This window comes from Alternaria atra (genome assembly GCF_907166805.1).
Source record: "Alternaria atra isolate CS162 genome assembly, contig: 28, whole genome shotgun sequence".
Lineage (NCBI taxonomy): Eukaryota > Fungi > Ascomycota > Dothideomycetes > Pleosporales > Pleosporaceae > Alternaria > Alternaria atra.
The window spans coordinates 2,566,377-2,582,182 of NW_025091326.1; the positions used below are offsets into that span (position 1 = coordinate 2,566,377).

At 53.5% G+C, this 15,806-nt stretch overlaps 7 protein-coding genes across 7 annotated transcripts; 5 read left to right on the forward strand and 2 right to left on the reverse strand.

The window, feature by feature from the left end:
• Window positions 1-82: 82 nt before the first annotated feature.
• Window positions 83-1,650, forward strand: ALTATR162_LOCUS7862 (uncharacterized protein; the record flags this gene model as incomplete). The annotated part of the gene is made up of 2 exons (XM_043315490.1): window positions 83-157; window positions 205-1,650. The coding sequence occupies 2 exons, from the start codon at window positions 83-85 to the stop codon at window positions 1,648-1,650; spliced, it is 1,521 nt and encodes a 506-aa protein (XP_043171425.1).
• A 921-nt stretch (window positions 1,651-2,571) lies between these two features.
• On the reverse strand, window positions 2,572-2,835 carry ALTATR162_LOCUS7863 (uncharacterized protein; the record flags this gene model as incomplete). Its single annotated transcript, XM_043315491.1, has 1 exon — window positions 2,572-2,835. One exon carries the CDS (start codon window positions 2,833-2,835, stop codon window positions 2,572-2,574), a length of 264 nt encoding a protein of 87 aa, XP_043171426.1.
• A 785-nt stretch (window positions 2,836-3,620) lies between these two features.
• Window positions 3,621-4,763, forward strand: ALTATR162_LOCUS7864 (uncharacterized protein; the record flags this gene model as incomplete). Its single annotated transcript, XM_043315492.1, has 1 exon — window positions 3,621-4,763. The coding sequence occupies one exon, from the start codon at window positions 3,621-3,623 to the stop codon at window positions 4,761-4,763; it is 1,143 nt and encodes a 380-aa protein (XP_043171427.1).
• Window positions 4,764-4,780: 17 nt separating this feature from the next.
• On the reverse strand, window positions 4,781-5,793 carry ALTATR162_LOCUS7865 (uncharacterized protein; the record flags this gene model as incomplete). The annotated part of the gene is made up of 2 exons (XM_043315493.1): window positions 4,781-5,445; window positions 5,526-5,793. 2 exons carry the CDS (start codon window positions 5,791-5,793, stop codon window positions 4,781-4,783), a joined length of 933 nt encoding a protein of 310 aa, XP_043171428.1.
• Window positions 5,794-6,150: 357 nt separating this feature from the next.
• Window positions 6,151-9,826, forward strand: ALTATR162_LOCUS7866 (uncharacterized protein; the record flags this gene model as incomplete). The annotated part of the gene is made up of 5 exons (XM_043315494.1): window positions 6,151-6,214; window positions 6,282-6,817; window positions 6,867-6,933; window positions 6,980-8,390; window positions 8,440-9,826. The coding sequence occupies 5 exons, from the start codon at window positions 6,151-6,153 to the stop codon at window positions 9,824-9,826; spliced, it is 3,465 nt and encodes a 1,154-aa protein (XP_043171429.1).
• A 460-nt stretch (window positions 9,827-10,286) lies between these two features.
• Window positions 10,287-12,620, forward strand: ALTATR162_LOCUS7867 (uncharacterized protein; the record flags this gene model as incomplete). Its single annotated transcript, XM_043315495.1, has 4 exons — window positions 10,287-10,552; window positions 10,613-11,002; window positions 11,077-12,160; window positions 12,210-12,620. 4 exons carry the CDS (start codon window positions 10,287-10,289, stop codon window positions 12,618-12,620), a joined length of 2,151 nt encoding a protein of 716 aa, XP_043171430.1.
• A 2,302-nt stretch (window positions 12,621-14,922) lies between these two features.
• On the forward strand, window positions 14,923-15,769 carry ALTATR162_LOCUS7868 (uncharacterized protein; the record flags this gene model as incomplete). The annotated part of the gene is made up of 3 exons (XM_043315496.1): window positions 14,923-14,944; window positions 14,996-15,075; window positions 15,140-15,769. 3 exons carry the CDS (start codon window positions 14,923-14,925, stop codon window positions 15,767-15,769), a joined length of 732 nt encoding a protein of 243 aa, XP_043171431.1.
• Window positions 15,770-15,806: the final 37 nt, after the last annotated feature.

Sequence of the window (15,806 nt, forward strand, 5' to 3'; positions counted from 1 at the left end):
AATACATGTGGCTGCAACCATCGCATCCGCACAGTGCCTAATCGTCGGTACATATTGCTTTGCGCGCCTGTCGAGAGAAGGCATGTCGGGCAGGGGACCTAGGGGTGGTCGCGACGTCGGACGTGGCAGGGGACGGGGTAGAGGCAAGACACATATAGTATGCTACAGCCAGGCCGCAAGGAACACTACTAAATTGCGTCTCAGCGGGAGTGGGAATCGTACACCCCTGGCGCTGAAGTTTACGAGCAGCTGTGGCGCGTTCGCAAAGAGCCTGCCATTGTTACCGCACGACTACCCAACGACTGCCCCATTCCGAATGCGCGAACACGAATACTGTATCGTCGGCAGACCCAGGACACTATCAAGCGAGAGCAATACACTGTAGAGATAAAATATACCAGTGAAGCTGGGGACGGACATGAAAGTCCTAATCGCACAGAGGTTGAGGATGTGGACTTGCGATGTATAATGCAATTCGTTTCTCCAGCCGAACTGGAACGATATGAAACGGAGCAGTTCAGACTCGAGGCAGAGGCAGAGGCCATTGCAATACGCACCGAGGCCGAAGAACTGGCGCGTCGGCAACTGCACAAGAATGCTAAAGCACCAAACACTAATAAAGGAAGTCGTATGCTCAGTGGATTGGGTCTTGCTGTCCGACCACCCACACGAGCCAGAGGTCGGCCAAGAGGACGTCATGGAAGAAGTAGGGGAAGATTGGGAGGCTTGGTGTTGAGTTCTCGGCAACTTGAAGACGACGTGCGCGAAGAGTTGGTGGACAGCGAGCCTGTTACGACTAATCGCCAAACCGAACGCACTGGAAAGCCAATATTGACGTCGCCCGGTTTGATGCGTTCAGCCTTTGTCGCTAACAGCGCCCTGCCGGTATCGTCACTACCAAGGAGGCTCTCTACTTCTCTTCCCTGGCAGAAACATACAGAGCTTTTAGTCCTAGAAGATCAGGTGGACCAGGCGCTCGCTAGCCACGATGCAAGGCCCGTGACCAATGTTCCAGTGCACTTGCGCGACTCACTAATACCTGCAGTCGAAGTCGAGGGTGAGAACATCAATACAGATCATCCATGCACTAGACCACACAGGATGGGAAGCATATTTTCGTCTGAACACCCCTCTGTCACACCCGCTCTCTCACCATCTACCGACAAATTTTCCTTAGCAGGCACCCGCGCAGTTCCGTTGCCCACACAAGCATCTAGTCCCTCTATTGCACCGGGCACAAAGCCGGACGACATGTTTTCACAGACACCGCTTTTCTTTGATCGATCGTCGATTGCAGCATCCGATTCAGATGACACAATACCTGCACAGCCACCGCCGCCGCATCACGAACCCAACAATGACGTGAACAACGACACTATGCACATGCACACCGCGCAACCAGACCGCCATTCACTCGAGTACGACAATAATGACGACGATGCGGATGCAGACGGCGCAGAAGAGTACGTGGTCGAAGCCATCGTGGAGCACTTCCAAGAGGATGGGAAGAACTATTATCTTGTTAAATGGGATGGATATGAAGACAGCCATGATTGGCTTCCCGAAGAAGATCTCGAGGGTGCTGCGGATCTAGTCGCTGAATACAACGAGCGGATTGGATGGAGGAATAAAAAGGTGAGGATGAGGTAAGGTTGAGTTGAATTGAGAACTAGACTTCCATTTCTACGGTACACGACTCAGTGTAGCGATAAGAATGATTGAACTTTCCAGCCTTCGAGGCATGTATTAGTGACAACAAAAGGTCACCACATCATAAAGCTCTATATGCATAAATGCTATGTGTTTGTGCTAAACGCAGATGTATCGGATATTTTTGTAAGTGAAGACGCGTCTACATCATGCTGACCAGGGCAAGTGTTTCTATGCTGGACTTCCGTATCTCGGGAAGGCTAGCGGAAAGAGGTTTAGGCAGAACGCGAACCTGTCGCGCTTCTAACACACGGGTCGGCGGGGCGCGAAGTACAGCCTTCAACCATCCCATTCAAAAACACCTGAAAGGCTCTTAGTATAGCCTGCTACAATGACACACAACTTAGCTATCCTACGCTTGAGTAGATAACTTAGAAGTCTGCATTATTATTAAATTTCCATGCTTCTTGACTAAGTGCTGTTGTATATTGCAAAGTTAAGAATATACTGTCCGAACTTGTTCACTTTCTTCTTCGAATGGGGTGCTACGACTCCAATAGGAAAGGAACATTCTAAACCTCTAGAGAAAATCTTTAGTGAAGCACAACTCACACAAAAGAACCCTCTTCGAAGACAGCGTGAGAACATCGTCCGAATAGTTGATCTATATTCTTGATTATGAAGGTTTTGTTAAACCTCAGTGTACAAAGCACACGCGAAAAGACATGAATACTAATGTAGGCAAAAGTCTCCACGATGACGCTATTTGCAAAGAGCGCCAGCGTCTTGCATGTTCATTCCAAGGTCATCTCGTCGCGTCGAGCAAGCCGACAAGGTTGAAGCAGAAGTCCACTTCCTTGCCCCATACATCGTGCGCGTACACTCAACTGGATTGTCGGCTTCAAAAGACATCCCCCGCCTTCATTCGTTGGGTGTCTTGGTGTAGGGAAACACCTCCTGGTCTGTATCGTGCCATTCTTGCGTCAACAGCGTGGAAATCTCCTCGTCGTCTTGGATCACATCCTCCAATATATCATCCTCCAGTTCTGCTTTTGGAGGTTGTTGAGAGAGTTGAGTGGTTATCTCCTCGTCATCTTCGAGGAACGCACTAAGGCCGTAATCTGGGATCTGAGCCAGCGTTAGGGGTGGAGAAGTAGCTTCGTGCTTAATGAGAGAAAGGGGCATTTGTGAGCCAAGGCTCGAGAATGGTGTCAAAGAAGCTGAAATTGTGGATGTGGCCCGATAGGGTGAAGCACCTCGGTAAGAGGAAGAAGAATTGTATTCCGAGTGTGGGCGCAATGGAGGAAGGTCGAGGTGGGATGCGCAATTGATGATCGGAGAGATCACGCCTAGGCCACCGGGTTTTTCTGATTTGATGAGCTTCCCAGTAGGAGGATGTAAATATGGCAATGAAGACGATGTATGTTTCTGCCCTTGAGACTCTGGTCGCGAGCTACCGCCCTTGCGACCCTGTGGAAAATCAGGACGTAATTTGCTTAGATTTTGCAGAACTCGCCCTTTCTCGCGTATCCTAGGTAGAAACAGTGAGATGGTTGGGATGGACCGACTCGTAGCTGCACGACTGGATATTGAGATCACTCTTCATGAACACCATTCTGCACAACATTGTGAATAGGTAGGCTGCAAATTCCGGCAGTGGATGTCAAGTGGACATATTATGTAGAAACCCGAACCTGGTGATTGGTTTGGTGGAATCGACGGGCGGGTATATATGAAACATGTATTTAACAATAACACGAAGGAGCGTATTGCGTATAATATGAACAAGGCAGAGTGATCACTAGGTCGTGGGAAGAGAAGATCAGTTCTTCTTGTCTACCTCCAAGGAGGACGGAAAGAGAAAGCATGCCAAGCTTCATCACATGACAGATCAGATGCCGAGGTCGACTAATAGGTAGGTATGCAGCAACACAACATGGAGACTATCATCTTGACTACCGCACACGAACATGGCTTCTTCAACGCGCTACGCATATCCCTTCGCCGCTTCCCCTGATATCATCCGGTCACACCAGAAAGATGCCTACTTCTCCGGCGTGCTTCTGGATCAGCTCTCGACACTATTGCGCAAGCTCTATGGCGCGCGCATCGCGCATACCTATGCATCCGAGACGCGTGTGCTCGGGGAGCTACTTTACCTTGGTCTGACCACGCTGATAGGAAATCGGACATTGGGCGAGGAATACACAGACATTGTTCAGGTGGAGAGCGAAAGCGGACGACTGCCGGCGCTGGGACGGAGAGCTGGATACATACTGAGCTGCATATTAGGGCCATATGTGCTTGGGAGAGCACTGCCGGCCTTTAGAAGAAGAGTGCGCGCGAAACTCGAGGCAAACCTGCGATGGTATGCGCGACAGCAAGCGCGAGCACAGCAGCAGGCACAGGAGAATGGGAGCAAGACACGGATAGGACGACCTCTAGGCATGTGCCTGCAAAGCTACATTCTCGAAAACCTTGATACCATTACGTCGCCATCGCCCGTCTACGCCCTCTCTCTGGCGACATTCTACTTCTCGGGGAGCTACTACCACCTCTCGAAACGCATATGGGGGCTACGATACATCTTTACGCGCCAAGTGCCAGAGGGGGATAATCGCGCCGGCTACGAAGTCCTAGGTGTGCTGCTAGTTTTACAAATGGCTGTACAGGCATATCTACATCTACACAATACTGTCACCTCGTCGACGGCAGCAGTGGGTGGCGGCCACCCGCAAGGTACATCAGCCATTGTAGGCGGCGGCGCAGAAGTCTCGCTGGATCCCAACGCCTACAGCGCCAACAACGCGTTGTTATTCGACGCTGCGTCCGCCCTCCCCACGGCCGCGCCATCAGACGTGCAAAAATGGACACACACACCTGCGTTGGACAAAGCAAGATATGAGCTAGAGAACGAGGAGACAATGGGATGGATTGGTGGTGGCAATCGGAAATGCACTCTTTGCCTGGAAGAGATGAAGGACCCGAGTGTAACGACATGTGGACATGTCTTCTGCTGGACGTGTATCGGGGATTGGGCTCGGGAGAAGCCCGAATGTCCGCTTTGTAGGCAGACGTGTCTAGTGCAGCATGTGCTGCCGCTGAGGGGTTAGGTGGGCGGCATGTCGAATTACAAAATCTTCTCTGCCTCATCTATAAGTCGTTCTACTTGAAATGCGCTGTCTCCGCGAGTGAACATGTTGAGTAGTTGGCTGCGTGCCTTGCCCTCTTCCGTCTGCACGTAAAACTTCTGCATGCACATGACGAGCCATCTGGCCTCGTCGACGCTTACGCCTCTGTTCTCGATAACCAAGCCCTGTCCCAGAACCAAGTTGTGGCTCTCGGCGAGCTCCTGGTGGAAGGTGATGGTGGTGTGCGGACTCGCAAATTCGCCCCTCAGCTTGAACTCTGCGAGCGTTGTGAACATGAGCGTGGTAGTATCAACGTGTGGGTGGGAGAACTGCAGATAGTGCAGCTCGGCGGCTTGCTGCGTCTGTGGCTGTTCCTGTGACGCTGATGAGGCGTCGGCGGGTATCTCGCGGGGGACGGGGAGGACAAACGAGGGGTGTTGTTTCGCGCTGCGGAGGAGCTGGGAGAAGGTCGTGGCTGGAACGGCGAAATGAATGCTCTGCGGGTTGGCAGCATGTCGAAGGCGCCACAGGGCTTGGACTTCCTTCTCGGGGAGAGTCTGGACTTTGTCGAGGTCGAGGAAGGAATTGAGCGTCTTGACGCCTGGTGGTGGGGCGGTGGGGAGCCCGAGGCAGCGGGCGGCGGAGGGGGCGACGGCCAGGGGCTCTTTGGTGGCGCTTGTGTTGTTGTTGTTGATGATGATGATGATGTGGTGGTGGTGGTTTCTGGCGGCGGTGTCAAGGGACCTGTCGCGCCGGGCACAATGGCCTGTTTCCTCAGCTCCTCGATCCTGTCCTTGTACTGCTCCTTGAGCTCGTCAAGGTCCTTGAGACCCTTTTCCCGCGCCTTGTGCTCGAGCTTCTCCTTGTACTTGGCGAGGATGCGCTCCTGGGAGTCGTGGGTGACGAGGAAGCGGCGAATGTCTTGCACCTGAGCCCAGCGACGTTGAGTGGCGCGGGGGTTGACGAGGGGCTGGCGCAGGGCATGGCGCAGCGTGGGGATGCGGAGAGACATGGCGGGGACGGTCGAGACACGGGCCAGAGCACTTCCGGGCGTGTGGTGATGTTCTGGTGGTGGTAAGATGAGAAGAGACGAGACGGGACGCAAAAAGAGCTAGAGCTAGAGTGGGGGACCCGCCTTAATGCAGGGACGGGAGCGTTTATGGCTTTGTCTTAACGTTACCTAGGCACATCCCACCCGACATACATACATACATACCGCATATAGCATATAGCATATCGCATATTGCATACCGCATACCGTCTGCCCGCGTATCATCCATGCAGAACCCGCCCTTCCTGCACACGACCCGTCGGCCCCTCTCATCCTCGTCGCCCTCGACCTCGTCCTCGACGGGCTGCTGCTAGCGGCATGGGTGCAGTCAACAGCAAGGCGGGCGATGCAGGCGCCCTCTACCTGCGCGACCAGACTCGCTGTAAGCCTCAATTGGCGCCTGTCCCCAGGCCCGCTGCCTCGACAGAGCTCTGCTAACCCGCCTCCAGTTTCGGTGGCCTCGCTCAACATCACCAACGCCCGCAACCGCACGCTTCTCAACATCTCGCCCAACGCCTTCCCCGCGACCCGCTATGCTGCCAGGCGCGAGTTCGGTGACGACAGCGTCATCGAGTACATCCAGGACCCCGAGGCAGTGCCGCACGCCGACGGCCCTCCCGCCTTCCTCATACGCCTGCCCAACGACGAGGAGCTGACCTTCAACTTCACCTTCATACTGCGCCAGCACCTCGCAGTCCCCACCATTTACAGCGCCAACACGGCTTCCCAAGTCGCCCCCACCGGCCTGGTCGACACCAACATCAACGGCCTGACCTTTGTCTTTGCCTCGAGCTCAAAGGACCTGGACAACCTGGTCACGCGCGAGTTCCACGCCAATCCCAACCTCCACAAGAACCCCCAGGTAGAGCTAGTCGGCGATTACTCCACCGGCGGTCACTCGTCGGTCCAGTTCCAGTGGTCGTGGAAATGGACGCCGCCCCGCACCCCCGAGTCGCGCGGCGGGGGCTGGCGCACAAGTTGCAGTGTGTGTATACCAACTTCTCTCCATGGCGGCGACTGCTGACACGCTCAAGTTTGTCGAGTATGACCAGCGCGCACACAGGCTCGAGACGCTGGCGAGCTTCACATTCTGGGTCCAGAGTTCGTACCCCGCCCTGTTTCCCAACATACCCGCTGACCAGTCCAGACACGGCGCGCCAGCTGCAAAGCCCGAAATCTCCCTCACCACGCCTAGAACTCGGCGTCCCTCCCCGACTGCGCGTGCCGTCTGCACAGTCGATAGAGTCACGAGTGAGCGACTCAGCGGGCGAAGACCGTGAGTGGGACAACATACCACCGAGATCACCAATCTGCGAACCCATTCCAGAGCATAGCCTAGGCCTCATACCAAGCCAGACAACCACTCTGTCGAGCGGGAGTGCGCAGGTGAAGCTCGACGTGTCGCGCCCGGGCGAGGATCTCAGTCAGACCGACGATGGGCCGCTCTTCCGCGCCACGATGAAGTCACTCGAGCAGAAGACGGGCAACATGCGTACAAGGTGGAAGAAAGTCCTCAAACGCGCCGAATCTGCCATGGAAGCCCAGGCGGCATGCAACAATGCCATGGCTGACCTCATGGATGCGCTCAGAGAGGCCTCGTCGTCCAACGCAAACGCAGTGCAGCCGGCCATTGATCACTACTTTGACAAGATTGCCAAGGAGATCCTTGGATACGAAAAGTCGAATACCACCAACATCCAAAAACTCATTATTGATCCCATATACAAGCTTTACAATATCGACATCAAGCAGGCCGAGACAAAGCGCAAAGACTTTGAGGAGGAGAGCAAAGATTATTACCAGTACCTGGGAAGATACCTTGGGCAAAGACAAGATTCACTGAAAGAGAAGAAACGCGCCGAGACGGATTCCAAATACCAAGCAAAGAGGCGCAACTTTGAGCTGAAGCGATTCGACTACTCATCCTTTATGCAGGACTTGCATGGAGGCCGGAAGGATCAAGAGGTCCTTTCCCACCTTACGCGATATGCCGACGCCCAGGCTAAGCGCTACCTAGAGACTGCAAAGAAGATCGAGACCATGTTGCCACATCTAGAGGCTCTTAGTTGCGAAGTGAAGGAGGCAGACAAGGAGTTTCAGATTCAGAGGACCGAAAGAGAAGAGAAGAGGCGAGCGCTGGAGACGATCAAGAAGACTTTGGACGACGTGCCTGCGCCTTCGCTCACATCTCCTGCAGCATCATCGGGTAGTGTGCCTCGGACAACGTCGAGGTCAGACCCAGAGCCACCTCCTGGCCGCAAGGGTAGCCTTGTGCCCATGTTCCAAAGCACAGTAATGCCTCCCCAAACTATCTCATCTACAAGCATTCCCTCCTCAATAGCACTACCGCAAAGTCCCGAGGCCACCAAATCGAGTCTGGCAATGGTGGCGCCGCAGCCGGACAAGTTCAAAGGCATCAGAGATCTCGAAGAGAAGGACCCTGCTGCAATGGCTGAAGCTGGTTCAGGTGCGCATCGCAAAGAAGGTCTTTTGTGGGCACTGAGCAGGCCTGGAAGCCATGTGGATCCCAAGGGCTTGAACAAGCAAGCCTGGCACAAGTGAGTACAGTCTTCACCAACCAACTAAAACCGTGCTGACAATCTCCAGGTTCTGGATCGTCCTTGATCAGGGTAGACTTTCAGAGTACACCAACTGGAAGCAAAGTCTGGAGCTCCACATGGAACCAATCGACCTTCGCATGGCTTCGGTAAGAGAAGCACGCAATGCGGACCGCCGATTTTGCTTCGAAGTCATCACCCCACAATATACTCGAGTGTATCAGGCGACCAACGAAGAAGACATGAAGTCATGGATCAGTGCAGTCAACAATGCTTTGCAGACAGCCGTCGAGACGGCAGGAAAATCTGACCGGCCATCCACTGATTCACTGCCCGGACAAACGCATCGTGATATTGCATCAGTGCTTACCGGAAAGAGTCCATCAATGTCAAGCCATCGCAACACATACGGCTCCAAGGCACCCGCGCGACATGCTACAGTAGGCGATCGGCCTGGCGGTTACCGGCGGGAGGAGACGTTCGGCGACGAAGGCAAGCTGCTCAAGCAAGTCAGAGATGCAGATTCTAACAACAGGGTGTGCGCGGATTGCGGTACTGAGATCAAAGTCGACTGGGTTTCCATCAATCTCGGCATCATCATTTGCATTGAGTGCAGTGGCATTCATCGATCACTAGGCACGCACATCACCAAAGTGCGCTCTTTGACTTTAGATGTTACATCCTTCACCCCCGATATCATCGAGATACTGCTCAAGATCGGCAACCGCATCAGTAATTCTATATGGGAAGCAAGGCTAGATCCAGGGCTGAAGCCAGGGCCAATGTCGACGAGAGAGCAGAGGTTGCACTTCATCACGTCAAAGTACGCCGATCGAGCATTCGTGGCACCCATAACACCGAACATGTCGCACTACGCAAACCCAGAGGAGACGCTTTTAGCGTCGGTTAAGAAGAACGACATTCAGAACGTACTCTACGCGCTGGCACTGAGAGCGAATGCGAACGCACGCGATCGATCACGAGGCACGCATGCAGTATTTCTCGCGCTTGCAGCCGCCGACCCAGCGTCCCCTTCAGCCACAGCATCACCTGCAAGCTCTCCAGGCTCAGGCGTCCGCCCAGGCACAGCACAGCCTACGCGCAAAGCCTTCCCCGTCGCAGAGCTGCTGCTGCAAAATGGCGCAGAGTTGCCGATGCTGCCGGCGCCCATCCCACTTGGGCACTCGGCACGAAGCTATCTTGACTTCAAGACAGAGCAGCGTGCTGGCAAACGTCCAGCACCCATGGTGGGAAGTCAGCCCCCACCCAGCGCAGAGAAATTGCCGTCGTTGCCGCCTATCATGGCAGGAAACGGCAGCTCTCCGTCGGAACGAGCGCGGGAACGGGACGCACGACTGCAAAAACGAGTTTCGGCGAGCGGAAGGTTGGTCAAAACCCCAAATGTGGACTTGAGTGAAGGTAAGCGCGGCTCGTAGGGCTAGCTGATGCTTATTTGTTTTCTGTTCTTCTAGCGTATACCTTGCCTGGGCGGCGTGCGGACTTGTGCGATGGGCGTCAACGGGCTGAACAACTCACGGTCGACGCGAGGAGAAGAAGAGTGCAATCTAGTTCACGTTGGATGGGGCGCATTGCGGTTATGCGTGCGGCCTGTGATGCATTGTACCATGTTTCCAGTGGGCGGCGATTGGCTTATTCTCTGGGAGTCACGTTTGACTCAACGGCCTTGCAGTCATATCTTCGGCGTGTTGTGTGTATAGTGTAATGAGTAATGGCAGAACATAAGAGTCACGACGTTGTGTGATTGTGAATTCCAAAGGCTGTGAGTCGGAATGGCGGTCTTTTAACGACCCCACTAGCGCGCACCAAAATTCCCTGGGTCGCAAAGTTATAACCAACCCGCACCCCGCCGCCGCAATCGCACTCACCACCGCAATCATGGCATCCGCATACTCTAACCTGCCCATGGACGGCGACGACGAATTCGACGAGAGCCAAATCGACTTTACCGACATCGAAGACCAGTTCCAGGTGCGGCTCGATGAGGGGCTCGACGCCTTTGTCGTGATCGATGGACTGCCTGTAGTGCCCGAGGACAGCAAGGCCAAGCTCGTCAAGTTTGTGCTGAGGAAGCTGAACAGCGTGGGCAAGGTCAAGGACGATGGCGTGCACATGCCCGTCAGCGAGGCGGGCAAGACCGAGGGGTACGTTGTATCTGGCGCCGAGGGCGCTGGCAGACTGGACCTGGGCTGACGGCATCACAGATATGCCTTTGTCGAATACAGCGCGCCCGCCGAGGCCGTCGCGGCCGTCAAGCAGCTGAATGGAACTGCGCTCGACAAGAAACACACCATGGCCGTCAACAAGCTTACCGACATCGACCGCTACGGCAAGGAGGGACGCATCGACGAGGAATACCACGCGCCCGAGATCCCGCCCTTTGAGCAGAAGGAGCACCTGAGGTGGTGGCTGGGCGACCCCGACAGCCGCGACCAAATGGCCATGTACCGCCAGGAGAAGGTCGGCGTCTTCTGGAACGAGAAGGAAGACCAGCCCGAGCAGGTTGTCGACCGCGAGAACTGGACCGAGTCCTTCATCCAGTGGTCGCCCCAGGGAACCTACCTCACCTCTATGCACGCCCAAGGTGTTCAGCTGTGGGGAGGTAAGGCTTGGAGCAGGCAGAAGCGATTCGCTCATCCCGGCGTCAACCTCGTTGACTTCTCCCCAGCGAAAAGTACCTCACCACCTGGTCGCACCGCCCGCTCCAGGTCGACGAGAACCACCCCGTCCCATCGCTTTCGCTCGAGGAGGACGGCAAGAACTACATCATCTGGGACATTGCAACAGGCAAGCCTCTGCGCTCCTTTGCTACCATCGACGTACCTGGTGGCATCGATGCCGAGGGCAACCCCGTCAAGAAGAAGCTGCAGTGGCCGACATTCAAGTGGTCCTCCGATGACAAGTATGTTGCACGTATGACTCAGGGCCAGTCCATCTCCATCTACGAGCTGCCGCGCATGAACCTCCTCGACAAGACATCCATCAAGATTGAGGGCGTTATGGACTTTGAATGGGCTCCCGCAACGCCTCGGAGAGAAGGCATCAAGACGTATGAACAGCTCTTCTGCTACTGGACACCCGAACTCGGCAGCAATCCCGCCAAAGTCGGTCTCATGTCCGTTCCTTCAAAAGAGATTGTGCGCACCCGAAATCTGTTCAACGTCTCGGATGCGAAGCTGCACTGGCAATCCGAAGCCGCTTACGTCTGCGTCAAGGTCGACCGTCACTCCAAGTCCAAGAAGTCTCTTGCCACCAACCTGGAAATCTTCCGTGTCCGCGAAAAGGGTGTGCCCGTTGAAGTTGTCGATTCAATCAAGGACACTGTCATCAACTTTGCCTGGGAACCCAAGGGCAACCGCTTCGTGCTCATCACAACTGGCGAAGTCATTCAGGGCGCTGCCGTCGGTCCCAAGACTGCCGTCTCTTTCTTCGCCCCGGAGAAGCTCAAGGGTGGCGCACCTGGCAACTTCCGTCACATCCGAACCGTTGACAAGAAGAACAGCAATGCCATCTACTGGTCACCCAAGGGACGATTCGTCGTTGTCGCTGCTCTACAGTCTCAACAGTCTTTTGAACTCGAGTTCTGGGACATGAGCTTCGACAGGCCAAAGGAGGAGTCTGAAAAGGGTGACAAGGAAGTCAACGCCAATCTGCAGCTCATGGATACAGCCGAGCACTACGGTGTAACCGACATCGAATGGGACCCTACCGGCCGCTATGTCGCCACCGTCGCCAGTGCTTTCCGTCATCGCGTACGTATCATTGCCATCACGTCCTCTTGCTTCTGCTAACATTCACTAGATGGAAAACGGCTACCATCTCTACGATTTCAAAGGCACACTCCTTCGTGAAGAAGCCATTGAAGGCTTCAAGCAGCTCCTCTGGCGCCCACGTCCCCCAACCCTCCTGTCCAAGGAAGAGCAGGCCGAGATCCGTAAGAACCTGCGCAACTACTCCAAGGTCTTTGATGAGCAAGACGTTGCCAAGAAGAGCTCCGCCAACAAGGCAGTGGTGGAAGCTCGCCGCGAGATGCTGGATGAGTGGCGCAGGTGGCGCGAAGAGGTTACCCAGAGGCTGCGCGAAGAAGGAGCCGACCTCGAGCTGGCGACCCTCAAGGGGGAGACGCCGGGACAGGCGGATGATGGACACCAGGAAGAGATTGAGGAGATTGTAGAGGAGATTATTGACGAGACCGAAGAAGTCGTGAACTAAGTGGTTAGATGAGTAGAAACACGAGTGAGTGACAGCAGCTCTAAAGAACGTGCTGCGAAAATATTTCCGCAAACATACAATGCGTGACGAACAATGGCACTAAATAGTACATTTGAACATATTCTCTTTACATCAATCGTAAAGGCAACAGCTCTTGCATCACCCATCTCCTGTCCAGGAGGGAGAAGTGCAGATGGTCGACTACATGCGGTACAACAAAGCCCAGTGTCTCTCAGGTCAAGTTTTCTTCCTTCCTTCCAGTTTAGCTCTATAATGCTACGTCAAGTTAGCCCTTATTCTTCTTCACATCCGCTCGCCCTACGCAGTCTTTGTTTCAACTTACCTGACAACTGATTTTGAGACCCTCTTCCAAGCCAACCCTAGGTTTGTAACCCAACAACAATCTTGCTTTGGATATGCTAACATAGCGATCGCGACACCCGTCACTCACGATACCTCGACTAAGTACACCCTCTGTTCCCGTCATCCAGCTAACCCATTCGGCACAATAACCCAAACACCACGTCAATCCCTCCGGAACCCTGATGTGGAACCCAGGAACGTGGCCAAATTCCTTCCACACTGCTAGACACAAGGCCCTCGCTGTGATGGGCTCGCCGTTAGTAATGAACATGGCTTCACCGGCAGCAGTTTGCGAATTCAACAAATTGCCGACGGCGAGGACGTGTGCGTCCGCTACGTTGTCGACGTAGACAAAGTCTTGCAGATTGGTTCCTGTGCCGAGGATGAAGGGTGTCTGGTACGCAGAGATGCAGGAGTGTATTGTGGGGATGCAGACGGTGTCGTTGCGGCCGAAGATGGGGGCTGAACGCAGAGCACAGGTGGCGAAGTCGTGCGTGTTTGCGGAGAGAACAATGGATTCTGCGAGTGCCTATTAAAGGTGAGTTTCTTGTTTTGTTTTATCTTATTTTCATCTCGAGGTGTGGGCAGAGGATTCAGGATTGGAGATGAGGTAAGGTAGCTAGGAAGCAATGTTTGGTGTGATGGAAATGAATAGTTGGAAACTTCTTCCACGAAAACTCCATACAGAATGGAGAACATGAATATAGAACAGGCGTACACCAAGAAATGGACAAGGAGAATAGGAAAAAAAAAAAAAAAAAAAAAAAGAGAAACTCGGTTACCTTGCTCTGTCCATAGCTCGTGTGCACACGACCTGTGGGCCAACGTTCATCTACATTCCTGAAATCGCGATCCAAATCATCCAACACAACAGTCACACTACTCGTGTACACAAAAGCCCTTGCGCCACAATCCCTACTTGCATTCACAACATTCCTTGTTCCCTCGACGTTGATTTTGAAGACGGCGCCTTGCCCCGCATGGAGTAGCGCTTCGTACCCAGAGGGAAGACACCCACTGTGTGGATGACGACGGCAGGTCGAGCTTCGGAAAAGACACTGAACAGGGAAGATGGGTCCATGATGTTGCAGCGAACATAGCGTACGCTGTTGGTAAAGGTGTTGCTGCCGAGCGAGGGCGGGTTAACGTCTATGACCGTGATGGCGTATCTTTTCGTGCTTAAGAGTGCGGAGACGATGGCGGTGCCTAGGAAGCCACAGCCTCCTGTTACCAGGACGCGGGTTGGCTCCATTTGTGACGTGTGGGCGATCGTCCCGGGACGCTGTGGGTGATGCAGCGCAGTGTTGTTGACGTCGGACACGTTTCTATCTCTGGGCGCATTCCTGTCGGGTTATCTTAACAGTCTACAGCATAGCGCTTCGTGTTTGCAATATCTGTGATGGATATTTCCATGAGACTGCGCACAGTTATTGTTAGTAGAATGCGATGTCGGTTCAATGGAAGAGTGCGGCATGATGGAGGCAGGTCGCGTTCAAGCATTGCCCAATGCTTTCCCGCTCCGCATCTCATGCCGTTCGGCCAAAAATTGTACCTTCGTTGGTCAGTTCGAGAACGGACCTACATGCCTTCTGAACTGGAACTAAATATACGTTGTAATAGTTGGTAATCATTTGGCTGTATGGAAGTCTATAGGCTGCCGGTTGAATCGCGTAACATTGTCGGCGTCCGGGCAGATAAACTTGACCATGGCGTAAATCATCGCCCTTGGTACCCTGTAACTACATACAACAGCACACGGCATAGCATATTGGCCGTGAAAGATTAGACCCTGAGTAAACAACACGCATACATACATCTTGGTTCAGTGTGAGAATACCAAATCCATTGGTCGTACCACCAATGTAAGCTTTTCACTGTTTTTCATGCTAACAAAACGACGTTAAAAAGTAAAGAAAATTACAAGACAATCACCGCGAACATGAAAGTCAACGAAAACCAAGGTACCCACTACCAAAACCTCACTGTATACCACAATACTAACCTTTTTTCAGCTATCCTCACACCCCGTCTTCTTCTTGTGCCGTACAGTTCGCACCATGTCCCCACATACCACGAATGGATGCAAGATGAGGTATACAAAAGGCCTACACAACCTCTCATCTTCCTACTGCACCCTATAGCTGACCGATACATAGGAACTGCAGAAGCTCACCGCTTCCGAGCCGCTAACGCTTCAGGAAGAGTACGCCATGCAGGCATCGTGGCGACAAGATGCAGATAAATTAACTTTCATCATCTGCGCCTCACCGGACACACCGACAGCACCATCAAATCATTCCACCCTGGTCAAAGTCACTCCCGGAACAGAAGATGCACCCGATCGTATGATTGGGGATGTGAACCTCTTTTTGTATCCGTGTGAGGAATGCGATGATGATATAGGGCAGCAAGACAGTCACGAGACTGGAAAGGTGGACGCGGTTGGCGAGTTGGAAATTATGATTGCCCAGCCTGGCGCGCGAGGAAAGGGGCTTGCAAAAGAAGCGTTGCAGGCATTCATCTGGTATATATCTACCTCGCTGCGAAGCATTCTGGAGGAGTATGCAACAGGTACAAACGACATGGACAAGCTCAAGTCTCTAAGCTACCTGAGAGTCAAGATTGACAAAGACAACACCCAGAGCCTCAGGTTGTTCAAATCGTTGGAGTTTAGTCAGGTCAGCGAGCCTAATTATTTTGGAGAAGTAGAGCTACGGTCAAAGGCTATACATGATGGGATAGCTGATGCTACTGAGTTTGCGAGAAAACTATCTTACGGAGATTGATAAACAAGTATCTTCAAAATAAGCGGCGTGAGGGACA